Source organism: Elgaria multicarinata, chromosome 9 (assembly GCF_023053635.1).
Source record: "Elgaria multicarinata webbii isolate HBS135686 ecotype San Diego chromosome 9, rElgMul1.1.pri, whole genome shotgun sequence".
In the NCBI taxonomy this organism is placed as follows: domain Eukaryota; kingdom Metazoa; phylum Chordata; class Lepidosauria; order Squamata; family Anguidae; genus Elgaria; species Elgaria multicarinata.
The window spans coordinates 41,505,731-41,533,069 of NC_086179.1; the positions used below are offsets into that span (position 1 = coordinate 41,505,731).

The window sequence follows — 27,339 nt, forward strand, 5'->3', positions numbered from 1 at the left end:
GTCTTATGAGTGAATGATGGCTTCTTATTCAAATATCCATTATAACTAGAAGCAGTTATAATTTTTACAGAAAGTTGACTCCAAATATTTCAGTTTTCAGTGGGGGCATGTATCAGGATTTTTTCTCCCTTTATGTATTTGATAGCTAAAATCAATTGGAACACAATCACAGCAGAATAAAAGAGTTAGGTCAGGTAGAATTTAATATTTTGCTTTTTAGAAAAATGAGCAAAATAATAAATTCTACCTGACCTAACTTTCACTCTGCTGTGGTTTAAAATATTAATTTCATATGGGAAAGGGGTCATAAAATGCCAAGTCTGCAGTATGGGAAAAATTAAATATATTTGAATTTTAGTAAGAAGGCAAAGCATTTTCTGTATCATTTACTACAGGTAAACCAGGGTGTCAGGGAGATTTATGGGTCTTAATGATCATCACCCCCATCCTCCCATCAGCAAATAATCTATAGCTAATTGCTCTGAATGCATTTGTCCTTAACAGAGGGGATCAAAAAGCCACATAATACAGGCCATATTCCTAAATCTCTTCAAGTTACATGTTAGTCTTCACTCCTGTTAGTTTTTACTTACTTGTAATATTCATTTTCCTTCAAAACTATGAGTATATATACTATTATTGTATCTAACTGGTGTGTATTTTGCAAACACAAAATCCAATTGGCAGTATGAAGGAAATGCCAAACGTTTTAGGTTTTCAAAATAACTGATACATCAGTATGCAATAACCAATACTAAAAAGTGGAAAAACAGGAAGGGGAGATTGTTCCTTGCATATGGATGTTTAGCCACTGTTACTGACTCTATCCTGCAGCCCTGCAATTAAGCCAGTATGCTTTAGTGCCAACACAGCAGGCCTTTAGATATGCCCAGTAGATCAGAGGTTTTGGGCAGTATCCATATATCACATATGCAGGGACGTCATCTAAGTGTAAATCTTGGTAGTGCTTTTATTTTAACCAATGGACGTATATATTGTATGTTAAACTGCATCATGCGGCAGGGTCTTGCTATTTACTGCTTTACTCTGTACAGCACCATGTACACTGATGGTGCTATATAAATTAATAATAATAATAATAATAATAATAATAATAATAATAATAATACGTACATTTATAGTGGGATACTCTGTAAATGAGATAAAGGGGGAAATTCATTTTGAAATTTCCAACTTTTTTTGAACAAGTTATGTTGCATAATTATTAAACTTTTGAATACCACAAAGCCCCTATGTTTCTCACCCCATACATTAATGTAGTCACTCCATGCTTTAATGTAGGGCACATCTAAAGGATTGGTGAGTCTAGTGGATAAATTATGCTGCAGATTCCAGACCCCACATTTTTGTAAAAGAAAGTTCATATTTATTTATTACATTTAAATACCACCCCCATAGCAAGAGCTCTCTGGGCGGTTTACAGAAATTCTAAAATTGAGATAAAAACAAGTATACAAAATTTAAAATTCTAAAACGCAGAACATACATACATACATACATACATACATAAAGCATTAAAACCTTTAAAAATAAACGTGGGGGATTAACATGTGCTTCAACCATGGGATATTTTTTCTTCCCCTTCTTTCTCTAATCCAGCCTTCCACAGCCCGATGCCCTCCAGATGTTTTGGACCTCAATTCCCAACAGTCCCAGACAGCATGACTAATAGCCAGAATCCTGGGAGGGCACCAAGTTGAGGAAGGTTGCAAGTCACGAGTCTTCAACTGGGGTTAGTGACCCAAGATAAGGTGTATTGCACCAGTTGTGGCATTTTCTCTGTTGGTTTACTTTATGACAATTTAAGGCACTAAAAAGAGTTTCCATTCTCACTTCCCTTATTGTTAGGCCAAATAAGTCTAGATTTCTGCCTCCGCATAAATTTATTAGTTACAGTAATATTGTAGCTAAAACAGGATACAATGTTCCAAACAAAATCTTGTAATAATTCCTTCTCTCTAACAAATATATTTCTATCTCACCTTTCTTCCATCGTGGAACTCAAGGGGCTACATGTGGTTCTCAGGTGGTTCTTCCCTCCAAGCACTGACCTGACCATGACCTTCTTAGCTTCAGTAAGGTGGCTGACTAATGTACCTTAGACCATGCCTTGGGACTATGCCCTAGCACATACTAGAACAGCATTTGTGTCTTATGCACAGCATGAAATTTACAATGTGAAAAGAGAATGAATTCTCAAAGGTGTAAAAATAATAAAAAATTTGTATTGAACTCAACATGTTTTGGAACCAACATGTTTTGTCAGGGGCTATTTTACGAAACTCAAATTCTAGAAATAGGCTAAGCTAGCTTTCAAAGATGATAGTTGTCTTTCTTACAGCTGACATAGCCTGTTTCCAGAATTTGGGTTTAATTAAAAAATGTTTTACGACAAGAACATATTCTCAAAGGTGCTAAGAAAAACATTTTTATTTAAACCCAAATCCTGTCCTGTTTTGGTGCTTTCCTTCTGGCTTTTGTTTGGACACAATGGTCCTGTTCATCATGGTTAAAGCTGTGGTTTAAGGTGTCTTCTGTACAGGGCCAGGGGTAGTCTTAATAGTCATCTGATGAAGAACCTCAGCTCCTGATCTATGTCGTTTCCAGTAGATGAGTCTCCAAGCAGGTAATTTTATATCTTATATAACATTTTATCCAATTCCTGTAATTGCAGACAGTGACGTAATTTGGCCCATCATGCTATTTTCCAGTATTTGCCTGTATAGGTGATGTGCATCATCAGTACATGTCACCCAAGTTCTCGTCAACAAAAATACTAAATAAAAGTGACTCAACAACTGAGAAACTCCACCACCTCCTTTATCTGAAAAGTTGCCTTTCATAAGTACTTTGGTGTCCTCTGATTTAAGTTTTTACCAGTTTGCCAATTTGCATAGGTTGATATATATTTGCACTTGCATTCCCAAAGCTATAGGATATTGGAGGGAGCATCAGCTCACTCTAGTGAGGAAACTGAAACCTTCTCCTGGATTTAGAAATTCTGAAGGCATGATCATTGCAATCCCAAGGATAGACTACTTGTTTTGGGAATCTACATTGCCCAAAATGTCCATATTAAAAACACTTCTCTGTGTGGATAATGACCAAATTGTAAGATCAATAGCGCAAGTTCAAATGCATTTTAAATTTCACATATAAAAACAGCTTACAATGTGACTAGTAGCTGCAATTATTGCAGAACTCTTAAGTCAGACTCCTGAGAACCAGGAGTAACTGCCTCTCTATAGTGTCCCTGCCAATAGTATTCTACTTTTGATCTATAAAGAGTGACTTCACCTTCTCCCCTTTGAAATGTGATATACACAGACACATTTTCATGAGTGGTTTTAATCATGCTTTATTCCAGAATGTATATGTCCCTTATGAATGCTGTCAATGGAAGAATGCAAGAGAACTATTTAGAAATCGTATGCACATTTTATAACTCCAGTTTTCCAATTTATTTTGAAAATGCAAAAATCTAAGCATCACTTGAGACAACTACCTGAATCTTCAGGTCCATCTTTGTTTTAAGTCCAGATGACAAGAGTGTAAAGAGAGGTTATATCTGTGGTCCAAATACAATTTTTAAAAACCAATTTCAAGTACTTGGATAGAAAAGGTAAAGCTGTCACACTCCGCAATACATTTTAAAAGTAGCACTATAAACTGAAGGGTTTTGTGGAGTTCAGGGGAAAATGCTTAAAGTTACCAAAGTAATATCCTGTTTTGTGTTTATAGATTTTCTTTCCTGTTTACAAACTACAACGGTATACAATAGTGCTAATCACCTTAGACTTATTTACATTAATAACATAAATCATCACTAAGGGATAAGACAAGAAGCTGCTTCACTGCTGTTTCTCTTGTTACTTTTCTTCCTGTACCACCTACTGGCAACTACTGCTTGTTTGCCTCATGAGCAGCCTCATTAAGCTATTTGGAGTCTCAGTATACACACTGACATGTGATGGCACATTTGATGAAAAAAAGTTCAGAAGAGGTTGGGTATGCTGTATAGCAAAGCTACACTCGTACTTGGCATCTTTATTTCTCTAGAAGGCCTTCAAGTTACCTCAGTCATTGGGAAATCAACATGCTGCACAACTGCTGCTTCATTCTGCAATGTGCCTGGCTGCCGCCACCGCCACCATCACCACCTCCTCCTCCTCCTCCTCCTCCTTCTTCTTCTTCTTCTTCTTCTTCTTATTATTATTATTATTATTATTGCCACTGTCTGTTAAAAGGGAAAATGCAGGTGGTTAGGGGAGGGGGAGTAAAGGGAGAATATAGGGGAAATTGAGAACATTTGGCGGGAGAACAGAAAGAGTATGGGAGGTGCAGCACCCAGGAGTTGGGGGCTTCAACCCTGGCCAGCACTATAGCTATCAGATTTCTCCCTTTCCTCTCTCCAGTGGCAGCAACTAGTGTGCTAGCTGCATGTCAGAGAGGAAGGGAAAGATTCTGGAACAAGAAGCTGGAACAAGAAGGTCAGAGAGATGGGGCTTGGGAAATCAGGGTGCAAGAGTCAGATTATGGGGGAGCTGGAAATTTTTCTCCAGTTTGGATTTTAATCAGAGTTGTATTGTGAAACATGTGAAGATTGCATGTTACTCAAAATGAGCTTTACTGCTTCCCCTCAAAGCTGAGCTCAGCAAGCTTTTAATCTCTACTTTTAAAATGACTAGTACAAGGTAGTAGGACCAATATTGCACATAATGACAGAAATCTAACCTTCCAGGGAAAATGTTGTCACATAAAGTACTCATTATAATTCTGTGTATTTGCAGGAGCCTGATTTTATCTGAGCTCATCTATTAGAAACATAATGCAAGCAAACAGAAAACGCTTGCTTGTTGTGGACAGACAAGCCCACAAAGGTGCCTTCAAACTATTGGCTGGAAGTAGTGGGAAAATGGCAGAAGGTGTCCATAACTAGTATTCAACAGCAAGAAGGATTTTCAAAAAGCAGACAGCAAGGGGAGAAACTGTTAGCAAGGCAAAACCTCTGTCAGAAGCAGACACAGCTGGTCCATGAACAGCGGCATGATAGCTGACAATAGCTACCGTAGCTTAGTTCCCCAACTGTGGCCAGATCTACACTAAGTATATGGAATGTGTCCTGGGCCTGAACAGTTGTCAAAACCATTATAAACCACTAGCTGTACCCTGCCACGCGTTGCTGTGGCTCAGTCTGGTTAAATTGAAAAGAAAGAAAAGACAAAGCGGATGCTTCTAATATGTTTAATTTCACAATGCTTGTGGATATACAATATTTTTAGTTGTTCCATTGTCTGTGTAGATATAGAGATTGTCTGGTTTGCCGACTCTAGAACACGCAACATATAATTGTCCATGTGAGAAGCAATCTGTGTCTAGATCTAAACCGCACAATTCTAAAGATTGGCCCTGAGCTTTGTTGATGGTGATTGCAAACGCCAATCGAATTGGGAATTGCAATCTCTTAAATTGAAATGGCATATCAGTTGGAATCATAGGAATGCGAGGAATGAGGTTAGTGGAATGAGGTTAGTTCTTCAGGTTAGAACTTCTTCACTTCAGGTGAAGAACTTTCGGAGATATAACGTCTGTTTCGAATGAACATTTACATTTTTATTTATATAGATTATAAAGCAGTAGTGTAGATCCTGCCTGTGTGTGCTGGGGGGATTTGCATAATTTGCATAATTACTCTCACCATGGCTTGCGATGTCATGCAAACCCAGTGAGAGCGGCTTGTTGCTGTGGTTAACAAGATGCTCCAGAACCCATGGGCTATTTAAAAACAGTAGAGAAACTTCAGCTGGTCAAAAACAAGGCAGAAGTATTGTTAATGGGAACTGACCAATGTGATGCTATTATGCCAGTACTTTCTCATCAGCACTAGCCGCAAGTCCACGGCCAGCTGATTTATAGTGCTGGTATTAACATTCAAAGCCCTAAATGGCTTGAGGCCAGGTTTCCTGAAGGATCATCTCCTCCTGTATGTACCTGCCCAGATTATTAGATCATCCTCAGCAGTCCATCTCTGGGAGCCCCTGCCAAAGGAAGTGAGATGGGTGGCTACCAAAAGAGGGTCTTTTCTGCTCTGGTACTGCAGTTGAGGAATGAGCTTCCCAGAGAGGCTCACTTGGCATCTATTTTGTGCTCTTTCCAGCACCAGGTGAAGACTTTTTATTTTCCAATGCATTTTAGTTTTTTACTTCTGTTGTTTTAAATTTAACACTGTATTTTATATCTTTGTATTGTTGCTAGGTTTTATCTTGGTTTTTACTTTTTTAATGTAGTTTTCAACTTTAAAAATTTTATAATGTATCCTACACAGTATTATTTAAATTGTTGAGAACTGTCCAGAGAGCTTTGGCTATTGGGTGGTATAGAAATGGAATATCTTATAAAGATATAAGAATAAAAGTGGGAGGGCAAATTATGAATTAATTTGCATTTTGAAGACACAAAGACAATATGTTAAGTAATGCTTGGCAAAGTCACTCAAGCATTTAAGGTACACCTGTCTTCTCATTTCCTTCATCCATTGCTTATCCTGGTCATTAAAACTTTGGATGTGGAGAGATAATAGGGCCAGAACCATTCCTGCAAAGATGATGACAAATTTAACTGCTGTGGTCCTTCTGTGAACCTGGAAGCAGGGGTGGGGAGATCCCAATGAAAGTGAACTTCAAGGATTCCTAATTGTACAACCATCAAGATGATCCCGGAAATAATGATCCTGTAGTTCAGGACATGTATGAGCTGTATGCTGGCTCACCTTGGGTTGAAAGAGATCAACAAAGAATCTGGGAAAGAGCTTACAAGTAATCTCTGAGATAGCAAAATAGGGACCAGTATGAAAAACCAAGGCTAAGATTGGTTGTGGACAGAAGCCCAGCAATGCACACATCTTCAGATAGCTGCCTATGGCAGGATCTTGAACCTTGTTGTTTTATCATTCCCTGTTACTACAGAATAAAGCAAGTCTTCCCATCCAGTCTCAGGGAACTTCCCCTCAGCAGATCCTCACTGGAGCTAAGGGGGTTTACCTCTCATTTGAATGCCTAAGGGAAGAATCTAGAGCTGTCTTTCAAAGATGAGATTCAATCATCTCATCTATATAAAGCAGGACAAAGATTTTACCACAAATCTCTTCTTTTTTAGTGCTTAAGGATGCAACAAGAATATCTGGTGACCTTTATACCGAACTGTACTGAAATTGTTCAAAGCATCATATCAGACTGTTTTCACTAGGATCTTAATTTAGATCTAAACTCTGTTGAACCCTTTTCTGTAATGTTTAATAGTTTATGACTTCAAATATGGAGAACTAAGCTTTTGATCTGAAGAAATATCTAAAAGTAATGGTAACCTATGGAATGAAGCAAGCTACTTTAACTCCTCTTTTAGTTTCCAAAAACATTTAAGCCTATTTCATATCAGAGGTTTTGCCAATCATCATAGGGTTGACATCTTGAGATGAAGCTTGAAAAGGGCTTTTCTACAGATAAAAAGGCAAGAATTTTCTTTAATAGTGTTCTTCATAATTAACATATTGTAATCATGGATCAGCAGTTGAGTCACAAAATTAACTGCCAATTGGGGCAATGTAGAGGGATTTCAGTTCTTGTATAACTCTCATAGGGCAAGAATTGTCAGCTATATTGAGGGGGAAGGAAGTAGTGCAATGAACCGTTTTAAAAGATAGTACAATTGGTGAGAAGAGCAGGTTGTTGTGGGATAGTAACACTTCTCTACCTGCTGCTTCCTCTCTGAGAAACCATGTAAGCAGGATCATATGGGCAAAGGCTGTCTTTTATATAACCTGGTCCCAAATCACTTGGGCTTTGAATGATAATAACACCATTTTGAATTGGTGTCAGAAGCATATGGACAGCCAGTAAAGTTGATGCAAAATTGGTGTACTATGATCAGTTTTTGTAGATATTACTAGCAACTAACACTACTTAGTTGAAACTTCCAAACTCTTGTCAAAGGCTGTCCCACATAAAATACATTGTAGTAACCTACTTTGTAGATGACTAGTGCATGGATAACTAAGGTTAGTTTTGGCTGCTTTAGATAGGGCTGCAACTGGCAACACAGTGTAAGCTGATAAAAAGCATTCATGGCCATTGATAGGCTTCTGCAGCTAGAGACATTCCAAATGCACCCTCAGGTTGAGTAGGGTGAGTACAACTCTATCCAAGATTAGTTCTGTACCACTATCCAGATTAGATGATTTCCTAACTCATCTTGGAAAAGCCTCTATCTTGCCAGGATTAAGTTTTGCCTTTTTTCCTCCCTCATCCATTCCAATTCTGCATCCAGACATTTATTCAAGAGGTCCACCTCTCAGCAACTCTTAGATGGAAATGAGAAGTAAAACTATGTGTCATTCATATATTGGTGGCAACATACTCCAAACCTTCAGATAACTTCTCCCAGCAGCTCCACAGATTTTGAAAAGCACAAATGATAGGAATGAACGCCGTAGCACCCTACAATCCAGATGTCGCTACCTTTTGATACTGCTGCCCTGGAAGGATTGGAGTTACTAAAGAACTATGCCTCCCAAACCAAGGATGCCATGGTCAATAGTATCAAATGCTGTTGAGAGGTCAAGCAAAACCAGGAGAACTGCACGTCTACCATCCAGCTCCCAACCTTTCCTGCTGCCATTGTGGCCTCTCAGTGGCCAGCTGATGTTCTTTGGTGACTGATATAATGCCTGCTGCCAGGTAATAGTTGGCAGATGCACGATCCTAATGAAGGTAGCTTCTCATCACAGCTAATGGTAGCCCTGCTTCATATTACGTATATCATATTTGTATGTACTTTGGGTCTCATTGTTTCTTCTCCTTAAAATGCGTTTTCTTAACTAATTATATTGAGCAGTTGAAATACCATGTATTGCAAACAGATTAGGACTGAGGTTCTGGAAATCCAGTTCTATAATACACAGGGAGGAAAAGTGTAATTTGTAAACTAGCCAGATCTTTCAAGATATCTTATGCTTTTACAATAATTTTTCTCCTTAATATAATTGGAATTTGCCATTGCACCATTAAGAATGACATCACCAACCAAATTTCCTTTTTCAGTTTCTCTCTTGGCAAATACAAAAGCCAATTTTGTTGTATATTTATTTATTGTTTTGATTATCTGGAGTGTTTTTTATATGCAGTGTTAAAATTCTTCTTCAGAGCCCCTTCAGCAAATTCTTCAGTTCATTCCAATCTTGTTTTGAAAAGAACTCATCCTAATACTTATCACTTTTACACACTCAGCTATGAGTGTGACGGTAAAGCTCTATGATCCTACACTGTACCTCTAAAAAGGGAGGAGGGCACAATACACATTATAGAATAGGGAATTGTAGATTTCATAATACTTCCCACTGTGGATTCTGCTGTCCAATTTTTATAGTGACTTTACTGGGTTTAGAGCCAAACCGGCTGTGTTTTACTGGCCAGGATAGAGCAGCGTGAGGAGGGCCCTTTAAAAGTATGGGCGCGACTTCATAGCCCAGCCAATATTAAAAAGATAGCGGCATGCTCCCTCAGGGTCCCGAGCACTCCGGGAGAATGCGAGCTGTCCCCACATCCCCCCTTCTTCCTCCATAGGCAAGCCTGCCCTGCTCTGCCACCACCGTCACAAATGGACCTCGGAGCGAGCAGCATATCTTTCTCTGAAATGTTTTGTAGGCTTCCCTCCCTCTGGGTCGCCTTCCTGACAGCACCACAGACGCGACCCCCTCCCGCGCTCCACGCCGCCCCCCTTTCTAGCGTCTCCCTTCCACTCCATCGCCCCACTCCCTAACGCTATGCTTGCGTGAGGCTGGGTGAGCGCGCGCGCGGTGCCGCGCCTTGTCCTCTCAGGCAGTCGTTATTGATCAGCCGCGCGCGGGTGCGGGCGCGTGTGTGTGTGCCCGCGCGCGCACGCGCGACACCGCAGTGGAGCTCGAGACGAGTTGCAGTTGCCGCCGCGATTTGGGCGGGCTGGACAGCTGAGGGAGGGCAGCAGAATCCCCAACGCAGCAGGAGCCGGAGCAAGGACATGGGACTGGGAGCCATATAGGGGAGGGGGACCAATAAGCCAGCCAGCCATTCAGAAGCAGAGAATTCTTGTCTCCTCAGCAACGGGCCTGGATGGCCAAGGCTGTGCCTTCCCTTTCGCGCCCTGCTGGTCGTTAATATCTTCCTCACTCTTAACCCCTTCAGCCTGGCACAGCCTCCCGCCCCTTTGCACAAGCTAGAATGTTGGCTGAAGGTGGGGAAGATTCTTCCTCTTCCCCCTCGCTTCTTTTTCTTCCACACTCCACCCAGAAATGAGCTAGGGAAAATAGGAGGAGGTGATTTTCCCCTCCCTTCCTTTACTGCTGCTCCTTTTTCTGCTGGTCTGTGAAGGCTGCAGGAATATCCTCATTGCTCAGTTTGTTTGATGGGCGAACAGGATATATTTTTGTTAAAGAGGTTTTCGTTTTTTTGTGTTTTTTTGTGGGGAGGAGGGAATAACCTATATAGCATTTGGGGCGGGGAGGGGGAGAGGTTCTCTGATGAATCCCGACCATGGGGAAGGACCAGGAACTGCTTGAAGCTGCTCGCACTGGGAATGTGGCTTTGGTGGAGAAACTCTTGGCTGGCAGGAAAGGAGGGCTCCTGGGCAGTGGATCTGGACCTATTCCATTATCCAACTTGCTGAGGTAGGGATATGTTTCCCCACTAGCTGTTGGGGATAGTAACCTCCTCATTATCATCCTCATCATCCTCACCCTCCCCTCCTTCTCATCCTGCCCAGTATTATTAATAGAAACTCTATATTGTGTCTCCTCTGAGCATATACAATTGAGGAAGAGGTTTGTGTCCTATATTTGTATGCTTCAAAGTCACTGGTTTTGATGACAGTAGCAGTAATGTTTGGATTTCTTTCCCTCAATGCATTAGCAGGTACTTGCTTTTCCTCTGTTAGTTGCACTGGTGCAGAACTTTGGCATATATTGGACAGCCTGGTATGCACATTGGTATTATTACTCTCGACTTTGCTTTTTTCATCTGTATGACAATTTTTTTTAGCTTATTTGGTAATTAAAGGCAAAGTATTGCATATTTATAACTACATAGCAAATAGCTTTCCTCCCTCGCCTATGCTTACAGCACTCATTTGCAGGAGAAATTAACCATGTCTCATTAATAAGGCTGTACAGTGAAGAAATGTGAACCTCTTAATGACAGGCCAACTACATAGAATAGCTGTAAAATGTATGCAGCAGGTGATCAAAATTTTTAGAACCATGTGACACTGGGTTATTAAGCATTTCTGGATGAAGGGAGCAAATATCTAATTCAAAGAGACCTTGTGTAATATGTAGGACAACATTTAATATTAGCCATTATTGGTGTAATGTTAAGTATCATCATGCTGCAGGTGAGAAGAACGTTTTTCACAAGCATTTGAATTTAGTAAAATAAAAGAAGGTCTGCAGCATTCAGTTCCTCTATTAAGAATATCCTAGGCACAAGGACAGCAAGGCAAAATAAATTGACATGCTATTGACCTAAAACTTGAACTAATCATTAATTGTATTCCACTGGAAGAAAAGCAGGCCTGAAGTAATGAAAGTTGGTTCTGAAATAGGCAAAAAAAAAGAACAAAAGCTCAGATAGTTTTCCAGGATTCTCCATAGTAATAGGTTTAATATTTTGTCAACCTATCACATCTTTATGCAGGCATAGTTTTTTTTAAGGTTGTTATTTTTTCATTTTTATTATAATCTGCAGTGGTTCAGATGGTCAAGCAGTTTCTCAAAGTGATAGTGACATAATTATTGTAAGCATGCTGGTTGTCACTGAATTTGCAGATATATTTTAGTACTATAATGAGTAAAAAGGATAATGAGCTGATTAGATGGATTTTAAGGGAAGCATAATTAAATGTGATATTTACAGCTATGCTGATATATCTGAATTTCATAGCGACACGGTTATGTACTGTAAACAATCTGTGCAGTTCTTATGCTAGATTTACTATCAGCATTCATTTTAACAGCAGTATATTATTTGTTATACAAAGTTCTTTAAGATAATTTATTTGCTCACTCTTAAACATAGAATAGGTTGACAAGATGCTTTTATTATGTAGTCTGAATCCTCTACCAGTGGTTAGTATAGAAAACTGTTGATTATTAAAAGTATTAAGGTATATTACATGCTCTCCAGTGGCACAATTAGGTGGTTTTAGACCCTGGATGTAATGGTCTTATGGGGCCTTGTGGCCTTTAGATGGCAATGTGTATTACTTCAGTTGTGAAAGACACAACTAACATTTCTCTCTTGATCTCCTGCTCAACCTTCCATACTTGTCAACTGCCTCTAAATTCTTTATATGTTATAATGTTTTCCCGCTCTGATAATAAAGATACTCTGAGCATATGCAGCTTTGCATTTTAAACTCACTTAAATCGTAATACCATAACTATAGGAATAAAATGGAGTTTGTTTCTGCTTCCCAGGTGCCCTCATCACCTGCCACTCTCTGGGTGCTTATTTAGACCCCCATGGGCTGCGAGTTCCTGGACTTTGGCCTCAAGGTCCAGCCCTATCTGCATCACTATTGATATCAAGCACATAAGTTTTGTTATACAAAATAGTTGCATATAGTTTTCTGGGACATTGTACTAATGGGAATGTATAAAAGGTGTAAAAGCAATATGTGAAATAACTTTAAAAATGTATATATTTATCAGCAGGCCTGGAAAAAAATTCTGATTTCAAAGAGCTAGCCAGTGTCAAATATGTAAGTGGCAGTGTAGAAAACAGATAAATTCCAAGATACCACATTGTATTTTAGGTGCCTGAGTGATCACATTTTTTCCATCTTTATCTATAACTTAAAGCTTGCTAGTCGTGTAATAAATAATTGGATCCTTAACTTTGAATTACGTCATAATCATGCTTTAATTTACAATAGGTTTAATGGTTTTAATTTTCTTGTCATTAAAGTTTCAATGACTTTATAGTCACTAATCTTGGCTCTTTTTTTCAAGATCAGATGTTGGTTGCAATTTTGAATGCACTTGTGGCTGCAGATTCCAACTGAATATGGTTTTTAGTAGCAGCAAGTTGTTTAGGATTGTCGCTGTAATTCCAATTTTAATTGAAAATGGTGGCCTTTTAAACTGGAATACTTGCTTGAATGAGGTCAACAAAGAGGAACAAAACTTGGAACTGTGAATTTGAATATTGGCATATTCAAGCAAATGAAGTGTGAATATCATGGTTCTATGAGCTATATTGGGGTTCAGGGGGAGGAAGGAAATAATTCCCTGTAATTCCCTTTGTGTATTAGAAGCCACCCTAACCAGAAATATATCCTAGGGAGAGTATAGATACACATAACTAGTTTAGTAAATTAAAAGAAAATGCTTATGAGTTTCAGGATTATGGAATGCTGGGGGCAATGGAGGCTGTGGCTCTGATATCAGTGAGACAGTAAGCTCCATCACACGTGGGAAAACATGCCATGCTCCCTACCGTTGCTTCTCCGCTCCTGGTTTTGCTGCTCAGTTACTTCCTGTTTCGAAATAGGAAGTAAACAACGAGCACGAGGCCCATTCAGTCGGGCATTCTAATCATGCTGCTTCTCCTGCACACAGCAGGAGAGAGCAGCAACTTCCGGTTGTAAACATATTTAGGACTTTCTGTGGTTTTTCTTGTGGCGCATGGAAGGTCAGAAGGCGCGGGAGGCAGACGACGTCATATGAGGGACCTGCGAAAAATCCGTGAGCGTCCAGTAACAGGCATGCAATAAAACACTCATCAGATGGAGCCCAGAGAATCCGATCTGGGTTTCAGTCAGAATGCTAAAGGAGCTATCCTAGTTGTGAAGCCCCACACTGCTAGGTCAGATACCATCAATGTATATATGAAGTTGGGAGGTTTTTTGCCCCAGTGTGCATTACTTTACACTTGCTTGTATTGACCTTCATTTCCTATTTTTATGGCCGTTCTCCAGTTTGGAGACATCCTTTTAGAGCTCTTTGCTGTCCCTTTTTGTTTTAACCACCCTAAATAATTTGGTGTCGTCTGAAAACCTAGCTACCTCACTGGTCACTGCCACGACACAGGCTCTGAACATCAGACCTCACGTCTGCCACCACTTATTATGGGGTGACACGGGCTCTGAACACCAGACCCGGCCGAGGCTACTCCCTGCTCAAGCTAAGCACCACCGCTTGATACACCTGAGGCAAGGGATAAAACCCACCTTCCTCCAAATTATGTGGAGAAAGGGGTTTAAATTGGAGAAGGATTTTTAATATATATAATAATGCGCTGTGAGTTATATCTGCTTAGGTGAATGATTGTCAGAGTGGGTGTTATATGTGTAAACTTAAGATGATAAATGCCAAACAGACACGTGGGACTTTTGTGGTAGTTTAAAAACAAAACAATCAAAATTTATTTTTAAAAGTTCATAAGCTTTGTTTCAAATAACAACATTTAAAAACCTTTTTGAAACCTTTCATACAATCCAGTCACACATTCGCGCTTTCCTTTTTCTCACACAATCACTCTTGAACTTTCTTTATTATCAGTATTGATTAATATACTTCCACTATGTGCACACCACACTCTAAAGACACCACTCACTACATTGACTCTCAAATTTCCCAGAACTTAAGTACCATAAACAGAGAGCACTACAGACTCTAAGAGTACCTAACAAGTCTCCCTGAAAAGCTTTCCTGAAAAAGAACAAGAACAAGAACTCTCAATCCCCTCAGTCATTCCCTTATATATCACTCCTCCCCCCTTCCAAGACATTCTAACTCCGCCCACTCAGGCCAACATTCTAAAAACCACAGACTTACAAACTGCAGACATACATTTGGAATTGACTTGTGGGGTGTAATGCCACAGTTCTTCATCGTGGTCTCTATGCATCACACATATGGGCTTTGCGCCTGCGCAGAGACCAGACCGGAATCTCCAATAGCTTAGGGAAACGTTTTTGGGCGGGAACCCCTCCCCCGCGCTACCGCGCATGACCACGGGGTTCCCGCCCTTCCCTCAGTTCTTCGTCGTCCGCATTGTGCACAGACCTGAAACCGTATTCTCTCCAAGAGGCCGTATCAGGCCCGATACCAGCAAAGCAGACACCAGCCTGATTTCTCTAAAAGACAGCGGCTTTGACTTCTCCGTCCCAGGCCTACTACCATTTACCAACCGTCTAGCACCCAAGTACCATCAATGGGAGTCCATAACATCCGACTCCTGGGTGCTCGCTATCATCAAGACGGGATACGCCATCGAATTCGATGCCCTTCCTTTTTCTTCGGGAGTGAAGATAACAGCACCATCCCCTCCTCTGCTGCTCGAGGTACAGACCTTGTTATCGAAGGGAGCCATCTCTCCCGTACCTGCGGAGGAACTCAACCAGGGATTTTTCTCCCGTTACTTCACGGTCCCGAAGAAAGATGGAGGTCTTCGTCCGATTATGGACTTAAGACAACTGAACAGATACATCACTCCAAAGAAGTTTCGTATGACAACAGTTACTTCAATCCTCCAACTGTTGCATACAGGGGTCTGGTTCGCGGTAGTAGACCTGAAGGATGCGTATTTCCACATCTCCATCAGGGAATCGCATCGAACTTACCTACGGTTCGCCATCGGCGTCGAACAGTTCCAATTCAACGTCCTCCCTTTCGGCCTCGCGACGGCGCCGAGGGTCTTCACGAAGGTGATGGCTGTTGTGTGTGCCCACCTGCGAAAAAAGGAAATACATGTTTATCCATACATAGACGACTGGCTCCTGGTAGCGGAGGACAGTCACACGCTCCAGGAGAATATAGCCACGACTCTAGAACTTTTAGAATCCCTTGGTCTGTGGGTCAACCAGGAAAAATCTATACTGACTCCTCAGCGGACGATAGACTTCATAGGAGTGACTCTGTCGTCTCGAGATGGAAGAGCTTACCTCCCGTTAGCGAGGGCAAGGACACTTCGGGATCTAATTCTCGATGTCGAAACCCAAGCAAGACCTTCGGCATGGACAATCCAACGGTTGCTGGGTTTGATGGCGGCGACTACCGCTGTCATCAGATTCGCCAGACTGCGAATGAGGATTCTTCAAGGGTGGTTCTTGAAGACCTTCGATCTTCGACGCAACGCTCGCAGGACTTACCTTTCGATACCGAGTCAGGTTCGGGCGTCGTTGAAATGGTGGCTTTCGATGGAAAACCTCCTGGAAGGGATTCCTTTTCAGCAAGGAGCACCATCGCTTACCATCACGACAGATGCTTCTCTCGATGGATGGGGAGCTCACTGCAATTCGCTCACCGTCCAAGGTCGATGGTCCCCTCGGCAGAAAGGGGATCATATCAATCATCTGGAACTCTTGGCTGTGGAAAATGCTTTGAAAGCGTTTGCCCAGATCATCGAGGGCAAGGACGTTCTGATTGCAACAGACAATACCACTGTTGTCTGCTACATAAACAGGCAAGGGGGAACGAGGTCATACCCCTTAACCCGTTCTGCACTCAGGATTTGGAACTGGTGCATAAAGAGACAGACTTACCTGACTGCGATCCACGTAGCGGGGAAGGAGAACATCGTAGCGGACTCCCTAAGCAGGTCCTTCCATGTCAACCACGAATGGGAGCTCGATACCGAAGTAAGAAACAACCTCTTTCGGTATTGGGGCGATCCGGCCGTCGATGTCTTTGCCACTGCAGAAAACGCAGTCTGTACCAACTTCTGCAGCAGAGCAGGAAGCGGAAGGAACTCGCTAGGAGACGCTTTCGCAAGAACTTGGACGGGGGGACTATTATACATCTTCCCACCTTTCCCACTCCTAACAAAAGTCGTGGCCAAGATAAGAACAGACGGCACAAACTGTATTCTGATCGCGCCGTGGTGGCCTCGACAACCATGGTTCCCCCATGTTCTTCGACTGTCGAGAAGGGACTACATCGAGCTACCATCGATACCGAACCTTCTGTCTCGACACCAAGGCAGAGTTCGACACCCAGACCTCTCGACACTCAAGATGACGGCATGGAGAATAGTACCATAACCTCCGGTATCGAACAATTGACGGTACACAGTATTTTGACTGCGTCGAGGAAACCTTCGACAAGGAAATCGTATGCTGCTAAATGGCAGAGGTTTTCTAAGTTTGCACTGCAAATGAATCACATCGCTGAGACTTGTCCCGTCTCTGTGATTCTAGAATACCTACTCTCACTGTTCAAAGGAGGCTTAGGACTTTCGTCCATCAGGGTTCATTTAGCTGCCATCACTGCCTTTCATGAAGGTGTAGAAGGGTTCTCCCCCTTCTCCCATCCGACATCCAAGGAATTTTTAAGGGGTTTGAGAAACACTATACCAATCTCTAGAAATATCGTACCATCGTGGAGCTTGTCGGTTGTGCTCCATGCATTGACAAGAAAACCCTTCGAGCCTATGGCTACAACGAACTTAAGACTTTTAACTCTCAAGACTGTGTTCTTGGTGGCCATAACTTCAGCAAGGCGTGCAGGTGAGCTTAAAGCTCTAAGGATAGATGCTCCTTATACAATTTTTCACAATGACAAGGTTGTGTTGCGTACAGACCCATCTTTTTTACCAAAGGTTGTGACGCCTTTTCACTTGGCTCAGGACATTATTTTGCCAGCCTTTTTTCCAAACCCCACAACGCCTGCAGACACTGCTCTCCACATGTTGGACGTTAGAAGAGCTCTCTCTTTTTATAGAGCTAGAACTGAAGGATTTAGAAAATCCAAACAATTGTTTGTATGTTATGGTGAGCCTTATAAGGGACTCCCGGTGTCATGCCAGCGATTGTCACGCTGGATAGTAGAGACAATTGAACTTGCCTACTCTATCTCTAAACTAGAGATACATCGACCTGTGACAGCTCATTCAACCAGAGCGATGTCGACGTCGGTGGCCTTCAGCAGGGGTGTTCCACTTCAGGACGTTTGTAAGGCTGCAACTTGGTCCACCCCTTCTACATTTGTCAAGCATTATAGCTTGGACACTCGATCCAGACATGACTGTTCGTTTGGAAGGGCGGTGCTCTCGGAAGTGTTGAAATAGTACACCAACCCACCTCCAAAGGTATGTGAGCTTGTTACTCGCCCATATGTGTGATGCATAGAGACCACGATGAAGAAATGCAGGTTGCTTACCTGTAACTGTAGTTCTTCGAGTGGTCATCTATGCATTCACACAACCCACCCACCATCCCCTCTTGGTGGTGTGATATTTAATAATGACATTATTGACTAGGGATTATATTTTATCTTATTTATTGAATTACACTCATGTTTATGGGGGCACAATGCGGACTCCTGTAAACTGAGGGAAGGGCGGGAACCCCGTGGTCATGCGCGGTAGCGCGGGGGAGGGGTTCCCGCCCAAAAACGTTTCCCTAAGCTATTGGAGATTCCGGTCTGGTCTCTGCGCAGGCGCAAAGCCCATATGTGTGAATGCATAGATGACCACTCGAAGAACTACAGTTACAGGTAAGCAACCTGCATTTACCCTGACTTCAAATTCTAAATGAACAAGCATTGGTCCCAGCATAGATGCTTGTAGGACCACACTCTTTTTATTCCACCATTGCAAGAATATACCATTAATTTCTTCTTTCTGTTCTTTAACCAGTTACCAGTCTATAAGAGATCCTTTCCTCTCACTCCATGACTGCTAAATTTGCTCAGGAGTCTTTCATGAAGGACTTTGTCAAAAATCTCTAACTCCATGTGTCTTCCTAGATGGTTTCCTGATTCTGAAGTATTAAAAAAATTCTTTATTGTTGCCCTTGATGTTGTCTGTTGCATGCTCCCCAGAGTGCTTTTTTGCGTCTCTTATCTACTTGCATTTCCTTTGTGAAAGTTAGTCTTCCTTTTTGTCCTCCTCGTCTGGGCAAGACTTCCATTTTTTGTGAAGGAAGACTTCTTTTCTCTGATATCTTCCTTGATACTGCTCATTAATAATGCTGGTGACCTCTTGGACTTGGTGCTTCATTTCCTGACCTGTGGCATACATTCTTAGCAGAGCTTCTATTACTGTGGTTTACTGTGGACTCGGGAGGAAAGAAAAGGTCATTTCCCCTTCTTTCCTGAAACTTGTTAGGCTGGGGATACATTGCAATATTGTGTTGCAGGTCCCAAATTGCAGTATTTTTATTATAAAACATGGTAGCAGTGAGTATGAAATCTGGGAAAGGCACAACTGTAGCTAAGTTAGCTATACAAATCTGAATTGGAAAACGTGGTTTACTTCTCTGCCTCCACAGTTCCAATGGGAACAATCTGATTTTATTTTATTTTTTGCTCTACTCTCGGTTTGAGATTCCAGATACACAGCAGGCAACCAATAGTTTGGAACAGGCTCTTTAGGTGGTGTGATGTTTTTTTTAAAAAAATTTAGACATAATGGCCTAGTTTACATGTAACGATAAACAGGAATTCCAAAGAAGAAGGAAGGGGAGGAGGGAGTGCACTGCCTCTGACAGCTTTAGTAGAAGTGAACTTTCATACACTCTGAATGTGCATACCAATGCATATAGCACGGTCCTTATATATTAAGAAAATACTCAATATTACCTCTAAATTATTTTTATCTTTCTTTCCAAATCTCTATATGAGCAATCCTTTTGATTGCTTTTGTATTCCATCATATAGCCCAGTGCTCATAGGAAAGCTGCTTATTGGTTGACTAGCATATGTGAGGATGTGAAAGGATCCTGTCCACTGTTTAGTCATTTGCTATCATATTTGTTTAAGTAAATGTTTTACATATGCTAGTTACAAAATATGCCATGTGAAACTTTCAAGTTATATTTTCAAGACAGCCAAAAGCAATCCAGATGGGGTTTTGTGGGGAATCTCTGAAGGATATGCACTAGTGGCCAAGCCATGCCAGACATATCTTCGGGATATTGCAGGTTGATTGCTCAGAATGGTTGATTTATGTTTCCTCAGTAGAAGGTAATGGTCATACCTGGAATGTGAGAGCCATTTGGGGAAGCTGTTTCCCCCTCCACCACCCTGATTTTTGTGTTTTTAAAGAAGCTGGAATTTTGGGACAGAAGGAAAGAAAAGGAGCTGAACTGTAAGATGAAATCACCTTGGGTTACAGGTACCTCTTTCTAGAGGTCTGGTGCGGGGCAGCAGTTTTCCTGCTTGCCAAGAGTGCTTATGCTAGCCTCTGTCTATGGTCTACTTCAGGGGTGGGCAAAATTTGCCCTGTAGGCCATAAACTATAGGATCTTTTAAACTTGCCCTCTAGAATGACAATGCATTATCCTGCCTCCACCAATTTATTCATTGGCAGCAGCAAGTGCCCAAGAGGCTAGTGAAAATGCTGGTGCATGTTGCTGCTCAACCCTCCCACAAGTACCATTCAAAAGATAAGGGCACAAAATGTGGAGGTGATCCTAACAGACTACAACTCCCATCATCCCCAGATAGCTTGGTCAATTAAGGAAGATCAAAATACTTCAAAGAAATTATGGATATGATTAGAATATACCATAATCTTGAAAATTAGAGAATTATCAAAAGCATGAGGTTAGATACAAAATAATGTGCGGAAGGCAGAAAACATACTGACAAAGTGTGTACAAAAAGGCTACAAGGCCACAGTTCTTCAAAATTTGGTGGTCCCAACTGTAATGTTAAGTGTTGTTTGAATAATAAAAGGACTGTGGCTTGCTTCAGATGTAATGCCAAATCATAATTTGGCATTTTGTGAATGAGTCCTGTTCTCATGTCCTTTCTCCTGTTTTCCATGTTGCACATAATAACTTCCTGGGTTTTGATAAATGATAGTTTGCCATTACATCTGAACCAACAAACTATGGTTTCTATGGCTTTGCAAACCAAAGTTTGTTTGATCTGAATTATCTGTAAAGGTCTGTTCAGACATACACCAAACCATAGTTTGCCTTAACCCAGTGATTCTTAACTGAGGCCATACAACATCACAGAAGGTGATCTAGAAAACCTGGGGGATATTCAGAACTTTTGGCAGCAAATGAAAACATTCATGATTTTATATTTTTAGGTAGCTCCTTCTCTTCCATACAATGACAATACCGCTACGTATTTGTGATGTGCTTCCATAAAGAAAATAGAGGAGTGGGACTATAATAGCCATAAAGACAAAAGAGAAACAGATTCTGAAAAAAGTGACTATTGGGCTCAAATAAACCTAACATTAAGAAGTTGGTTAATGGCCTGCAAGCACAAGAGCAATTGAATGTATGCCTGAGATATGTGTATCATATGCATATATAATAAATACCCCTATACCTAGAATAAAGTTGCTGTTCTCCAGAGCTTTTTATATGTCCTATTGACCTGGTTCACATGATCACCGTGGGTTAAACAAGCCACAGCATGTTACAGGTGTCATTTGTCTAATCACCTGCCCAGGCATGTTATGTTATGTTGTCCGAACCCAAGTGGCCTGGCTTGTTGGAGGGGGAAACAACCATTAATAATCATTAAATAACCAAACAACAGCCCATGAGTTATTCAACAGTTATTTCCTCCAACAAGCCATCTCATCCAGGCAAGTTATTAGGCAAATGTTGCCTGGTATGTGCTGCGGCTGAAACAAGCCACCATGGCTTGTTTAACCCATGGTGATTGTGCGAACCAGCCTGATATTTGGCTTAGGAAGCATTCAATGATAATGTTGCAGATTTGGTGGGAAGTAGTGGATTAAAGATTTAGAAGAACTGTTACACTAAAAATACTGTAGAGTGAGTCCAAAACATAGTTTGAGGTTTTAAATGTGGAATAGGCATTTTCTATCCTGTTAGCTCTCACCTTTGTGGTATAGTTGTGTCCTCTGTGGTATAGTTGCCTCTGGAGTTGGAGTAATGGCTGTAACTATGGTATTTTTATTCAGATATCATGTTAGCACAAACCATGGGTTGCACACTTTCCGAATCATGCTTTCTGATTCTGATTACCTCTCCAATCTATGATTTGTTAATTCAGACATGCAACTACATTTATTTCCTGGTTGCTGCAAGATGGCAGTTCGCTGGTTGTGGTACCACCAGCCAGACCTCCTCCGATGATCTTAACGATCTCACAGGGAAAGGCGATCTGCCAGTTACCTGGTCCCAAGCTTCTCAGAGCTTTATATGCTAATAGCAAGACTTTATATTTGTCTCAGTAACTAATGTAGCCAGTGCAGTTGCTTTAATGCTGGTGTAATAAGTTCATGGTCAGGCACTCCTCTCAGTATCCTGATTATTGCATTCTGCACCAGTTGCAGCTTCTGGACCAGCCATGCAAGTAGCCCCACATAGAGTGCATTACAGTAATCTAAATGTGATGTTGCCAATGCATGGACTACAGTGGCAAGTCTATTCCTATCCAAGTATGGGCATAGCTGATATATCAACCTGAGTTGGTAATAGGTGCGCCTCATGACAGAAGCCACTTGGGCCTTTAATGACTGATGAATCCAGGAGAACCCACAAACTTTGTGCCCCTTTCTTCTGAGGGTATACAACCCCATCTAGAACAGGCAAATTCCCCAATTACTGTACATCTGAACCATCCATCCGTAGAGAGTCTCCATCTTGTCCAGGATCCGGACTAAACCATCACTGCATCTAGACACCGGTTTTGAACATACATGACCTTTACTCATTCAGATGTTACAGAGAAATAGAGCTGGATGTCATCAGCACACTCATGACAACTTGCCCCAGAACTCTTAATGACCGCCTCTAGCGACTTCATATAGATGTAAAATAGCATAGTGAAACATGGGCCATGAAGTCTTGTAGGGTTTTTTTTTAGCTAAGATTTAATTAGAAGTAGTCTGGAAGGCTTAGGGCCTGTTCCACCTCTGAAATGTTACAATCTGTGAATTGATCTCTTGTCAGTGTTCTCAGAGAAGATGTGTCTAGCAAAAGCTCCAGCTTAAAAACGGAGGCATAGGCCTCTTCCAGACCATTGGTAGACTGGGGCTTTGGCCTTTCAGCAATGCCCCTGTCCAAACAGGGCAGCACTGCTGAGCCCACCAAGATAACACTTCAATCTTGGCGACCTTTCTGCAAACCCCCACCCTTTTTCTATCAATTTCTCACAGACAGCTTCTCTACCAAGGCTGAGGCAAGCAGGTGGCTTGCGGGGAGTAGAACCACTCCTCCATCTCTGCTCTGAAAATGCTGACAGATTAATTCACACAGATTGTAACATTAAATCATAGCTAAAACAACAACAACAACAACAACAACAACAACCTACAAGACCCCATGGCTGATGCCTTAACTACCCCTGACACAAACTATAGTTAAATGTATTTAAACATGGTTTGGAATTCTGTCTAAATTAAGTCTACATTTTTGTGGATCTGTTGGGTAGATTATTGTCGTTTCTGTTATATTATTCCTACTAAAGATGGATATAAACAAATTTGCAGCTATGTATGTCAGCAAGCCTGGACACAACTGGGCTGCTTAATTCTACTTGGCTTCAATGCACAATCCTATCTATGTTTAGATTGAGAAAAAACCTACAACTCTCATTATGCTGCCTGGCACTTATTGAGAGTGGGTCTTTTTTCTGCCTAAGCATGCATAGGATTGTGACCTTAACATTTATCATGTAGGTGTTACACAAATATGTGTTTGGGACCAAGTGCAACAGAGTGTCCAGATACATATGCACTTGGTAGAAAGACGGCCTGGAGGCTTTTTGGGTTTTCTCAGTTTACTAAATTCGAGTTAAGGGTAACCATTGTCGCTCACGCATATACAATGTTACACCCCTCCCTTGTTGAAGGGATGTTTTATACATTTATGTTATTGGCACCATCAGCCTACATTCATTGGTCCATGTGATTTATCATGTGGTTAGTAGTGTTGGTGTGTGCTTGTTAGTGCAACAAACATTTATTGAGATTTGTAAACACGCATGTGCAAAGGCAACTTATGGGTTAAGTTGGCACTCAAATCCTATTGGTTCTCTTGATGATTTATGTCACTGAGCTTGGGCTCTTAAAGCTTCTTTGATTTCGGCCCATGGGAACCTCCTCAAACATGATTAGACTATGTAACTTTTACTCAGTGCTGAGGCTAAGTTCCCGTATGTGGGACCTCTTTAGGAGGACTTTCCAGACAGTATCATTGGTTAGTAGCTTTGATTTGTTGTTAGGCGTTGCTTGGCAACCTACAATACAGGTAAACAGTGGAAATCCGTATAACTTAGGGAAGAAAAGACTATTGAGATATAGTTTCTTTGGATTGTCTTCTATAAATTTTACTAAAGAAAACTGAGTTATCTATTTTCGTAATAGAAACAATTATAAACCATAAAATTTATCTTCAGACAGGTTGGTATTACAGTCATGGTCATTGCAATTATAATCAGTTCAAGCAGTTACATGTAGTAATTAAAGACATAATGGCAATTATGCTTTCAAATAAACATGTCCTTGCATTAGACCTTGAAGCCATGTATGCAGTAATTATTTCACCTGTAGAAGTCTGCAGTGCTATTCATTCAGATGAATATTACTGCTGTTAGTTTAATAAAGCAATTTAACAAGTAGTTTCCTTTGGAGCCATTTGTAATTTTTTTGAACTGCATTATAATCTTAGTCAGATACATGACTTTTTAGAAGCAGTAGCACAGATCTGGATCCTTGTACTTATGTTTGATCATTGTTTTAACAGAGAAGGATATTTCTAGACAAGCTTTTAACCTGCCACTTTACTGCTGCTTCTGTTTCCAGATTCCACTGTGGGATTAAAATGGATATCTACACATTTTAGTGTGGGTGTGGGTAGGTTCCTTCTCTGCCTTTCTGTACATTCTGCTACATAACCACTAGGTGGTGATGTGATATAGCAGATTTCTAGAACTACACTCCTGTGATAAAGCTTGGAAAGCACAGCAGAGTCCCCAGAGCGTTATGACTTAATCCAAAGCACCCACAAACTATTGTGAGTGAGGAATGGCAAGTGCACAATAAAAGCCTCATCTGGAGTGAGTGAGGAAAGGCAAGTCCACAATGAAAGCCTCATCTAGAAACATTCAAAAGTAGCCCAAAATGATTTAAAGATAATATTTAAATATCATAAAGCAATTTCTGAATGTTTCTCATGGTAATAACATCACATTGTTTTTCAAGTTATGTATTATTATTTTAATCAAACAAACAGGCTGGTATTGTTCCTTAACGTTGAAATCCTGCGTGCGCACATACACACACAGAGATGCATTCATTAAAGTATACTCATGCAACTGTAGCTAGGACTGCAGTTTAAGGATCTTCCACTAATGGACACTAACTACTTTAATAGAGAGTTTAATGGGGCTTACTCCCAGATAAGTATGTATACGATTGCAGCCTGAAAGTAGATTAACTACATCTACTAATTCAAAAGTACTTGTAACTATTAGTTAACTACATTTTAGTAGATTAATTGGTATTATTTTTGGAACTACTTTAAAGCAGTTAAGTAGTTTCAACTACCTTTTCATAACTTATTAAAAGTGAGAAGTCAAAACAGTTTACTGGAACTTTGGTAGTTTATATTTTTAAATAACCTGTGCAAATTGTACGATATGATGTAAAGGCTAAAACAAAAACGAGATCTGCAGGTTCAGGCTGAAGTTCACTTTTATTTATTTTTACACTTGATTACTCACACACTTGATTACTCACAAACAGGAAGTTCTAGGAAGGGAATGAGCAGCAATTAATTTAACTAGTTAATTTTCTAACAGTCCTTAGAAATGTTACATACTGAACATATACAGCACATCCATTAAAAAAATAAATAACTTTCTTTAGTTTTCTTTTGTAAGTATTCTTAATTAATTCTACAATCCTATGCATACTTATCTTGGAGCAGAGATAACTCAGTGGGATATAGTTGTGAGTAAACATGCACAGGACTGCACTGTAAGACTCTTGTACCAGCACATATCTGTAAGTAGTCAAAGTAGGCCTGTAAATGATAAACTCCACCTTTTTAGTGCATTTGGACTTTTGAGAATGTGGTGCTCCTCCCCCATAACTGCAGTCCTCTCCTCCCATCACTGCCCTGGTTGTACTTTGCTTTTCTCTGGGGTCGGGGTAAGCATCCATGTCTTGGATCTATGTTTTTGAATTACAAGCAGCATCGACAAGCGCCAGAACTGTATTTTTTTTTACTGCACAGTCTATAGACTCCAATGTAAGCTTGTCCCTCTTCATTGATATATGTAGAACAAACAAGCAAGGCTCTTAAGTTAGTGAACATAAAAGCAAGATAAGAACTAGGGTGTTTGAGGCTCCATTTACATCACATTTCATGGAATATAATCATTCACCTGAGGAATTGAGATTTATAGCAATTGAACCAGTACACATACCGAGGTATAAAGGACAAGATCCTCATTAATTATTGTGTCAGTGAGAGGTGGTTTAGATCTTTACCTTGAAATGTGTAGCCCCTAATAGACTAAATGGAAAAACTCAGTATTTGTATAAATAGACAGCACAAGTTATACAGCACCTGCTTTAAGACTGATTTAAGGCTTTTGTGTGGTGTTTCCCTACAAGATTGAATGCTTCTCCTGATGCTTAGTTACCAAAGATTGAGCTTTTTCATTTAGAACAACACAACTAAGAGGGGGATAGGATAGAGATTTATAAAATCATGGATGATGTGGAGAATGCAGATAAAGAGTTTTTACTTTTACTTTCTCATGCTAATAATGGGATACCCAATGAAATTGAGTGGCAGCACTTCAGATTCAGCCCAGACGAAAGAAAGTACTTCTTCATACTACATAAAATTGGTTTATGAAAGATGTGGAAATGGTATTTGCTTACACAGGTTTAAAACAGGATCAGATGAATGTGTGTAGTATGGGTGGCAGTTGCCCATGATCTTTAAATAGAAACTCCAGGTTTCAAAAGCTGGTATCAGGAGTTTGGGCTGTGGAGTGGGTGGAGGATAATGACGAGGAAAGAGGGTTCCGTGGAAGCATTTGGCTAGCCATTTGTTGAAAACTGAATGCTGGACTAAATTAATTCCTGGTTTGATCCAGTAGAGCTCTTGATTATTTCCTTCTTAAACTACTATATTGAATTTTGAAGTTCCTTTGTTTGCTTTTAGATCATTTTGTTGTTAGCGTTATTTTGTTCAAGTTCTTTTTGAGTTCTTTTGAGGGATCAAGGCATTCAAGGAGCCATGATCCCGGAAATCAGATATAGTGCTTTTCTCTACATGCTGGACCTTCAGATGTTCTCTTTCAAATAGTTGCTGAAGGGTCGAGAGCAATTGACT

At 40.7% G+C, this 27,339-nt stretch overlaps 1 protein-coding gene across 8 annotated transcripts in view; it reads left to right on the forward strand.

Moving 5' to 3' along the window:
* The first annotated feature begins 10,501 nt into the window (after nucleotides 1–10,501).
* Nucleotides 10,502–27,339, forward strand: part of ANKS1B (ankyrin repeat and sterile alpha motif domain containing 1B) — a 373,862-nt gene continuing 357,024 nt past the window's right edge. For all 8 annotated transcript variants that reach the window (XM_063133719.1, XM_063133713.1, XM_063133716.1 and 5 more), the window contains exon 1: nucleotides 10,502–10,717. In XM_063133719.1, the coding sequence (XP_062989789.1) occupies nucleotides 10,584–10,717 (134 nt within the window). In that variant the 5' untranslated portion in view covers nucleotides 10,502–10,583. The remainder of the gene's footprint in view (nucleotides 10,718–27,339) is intronic.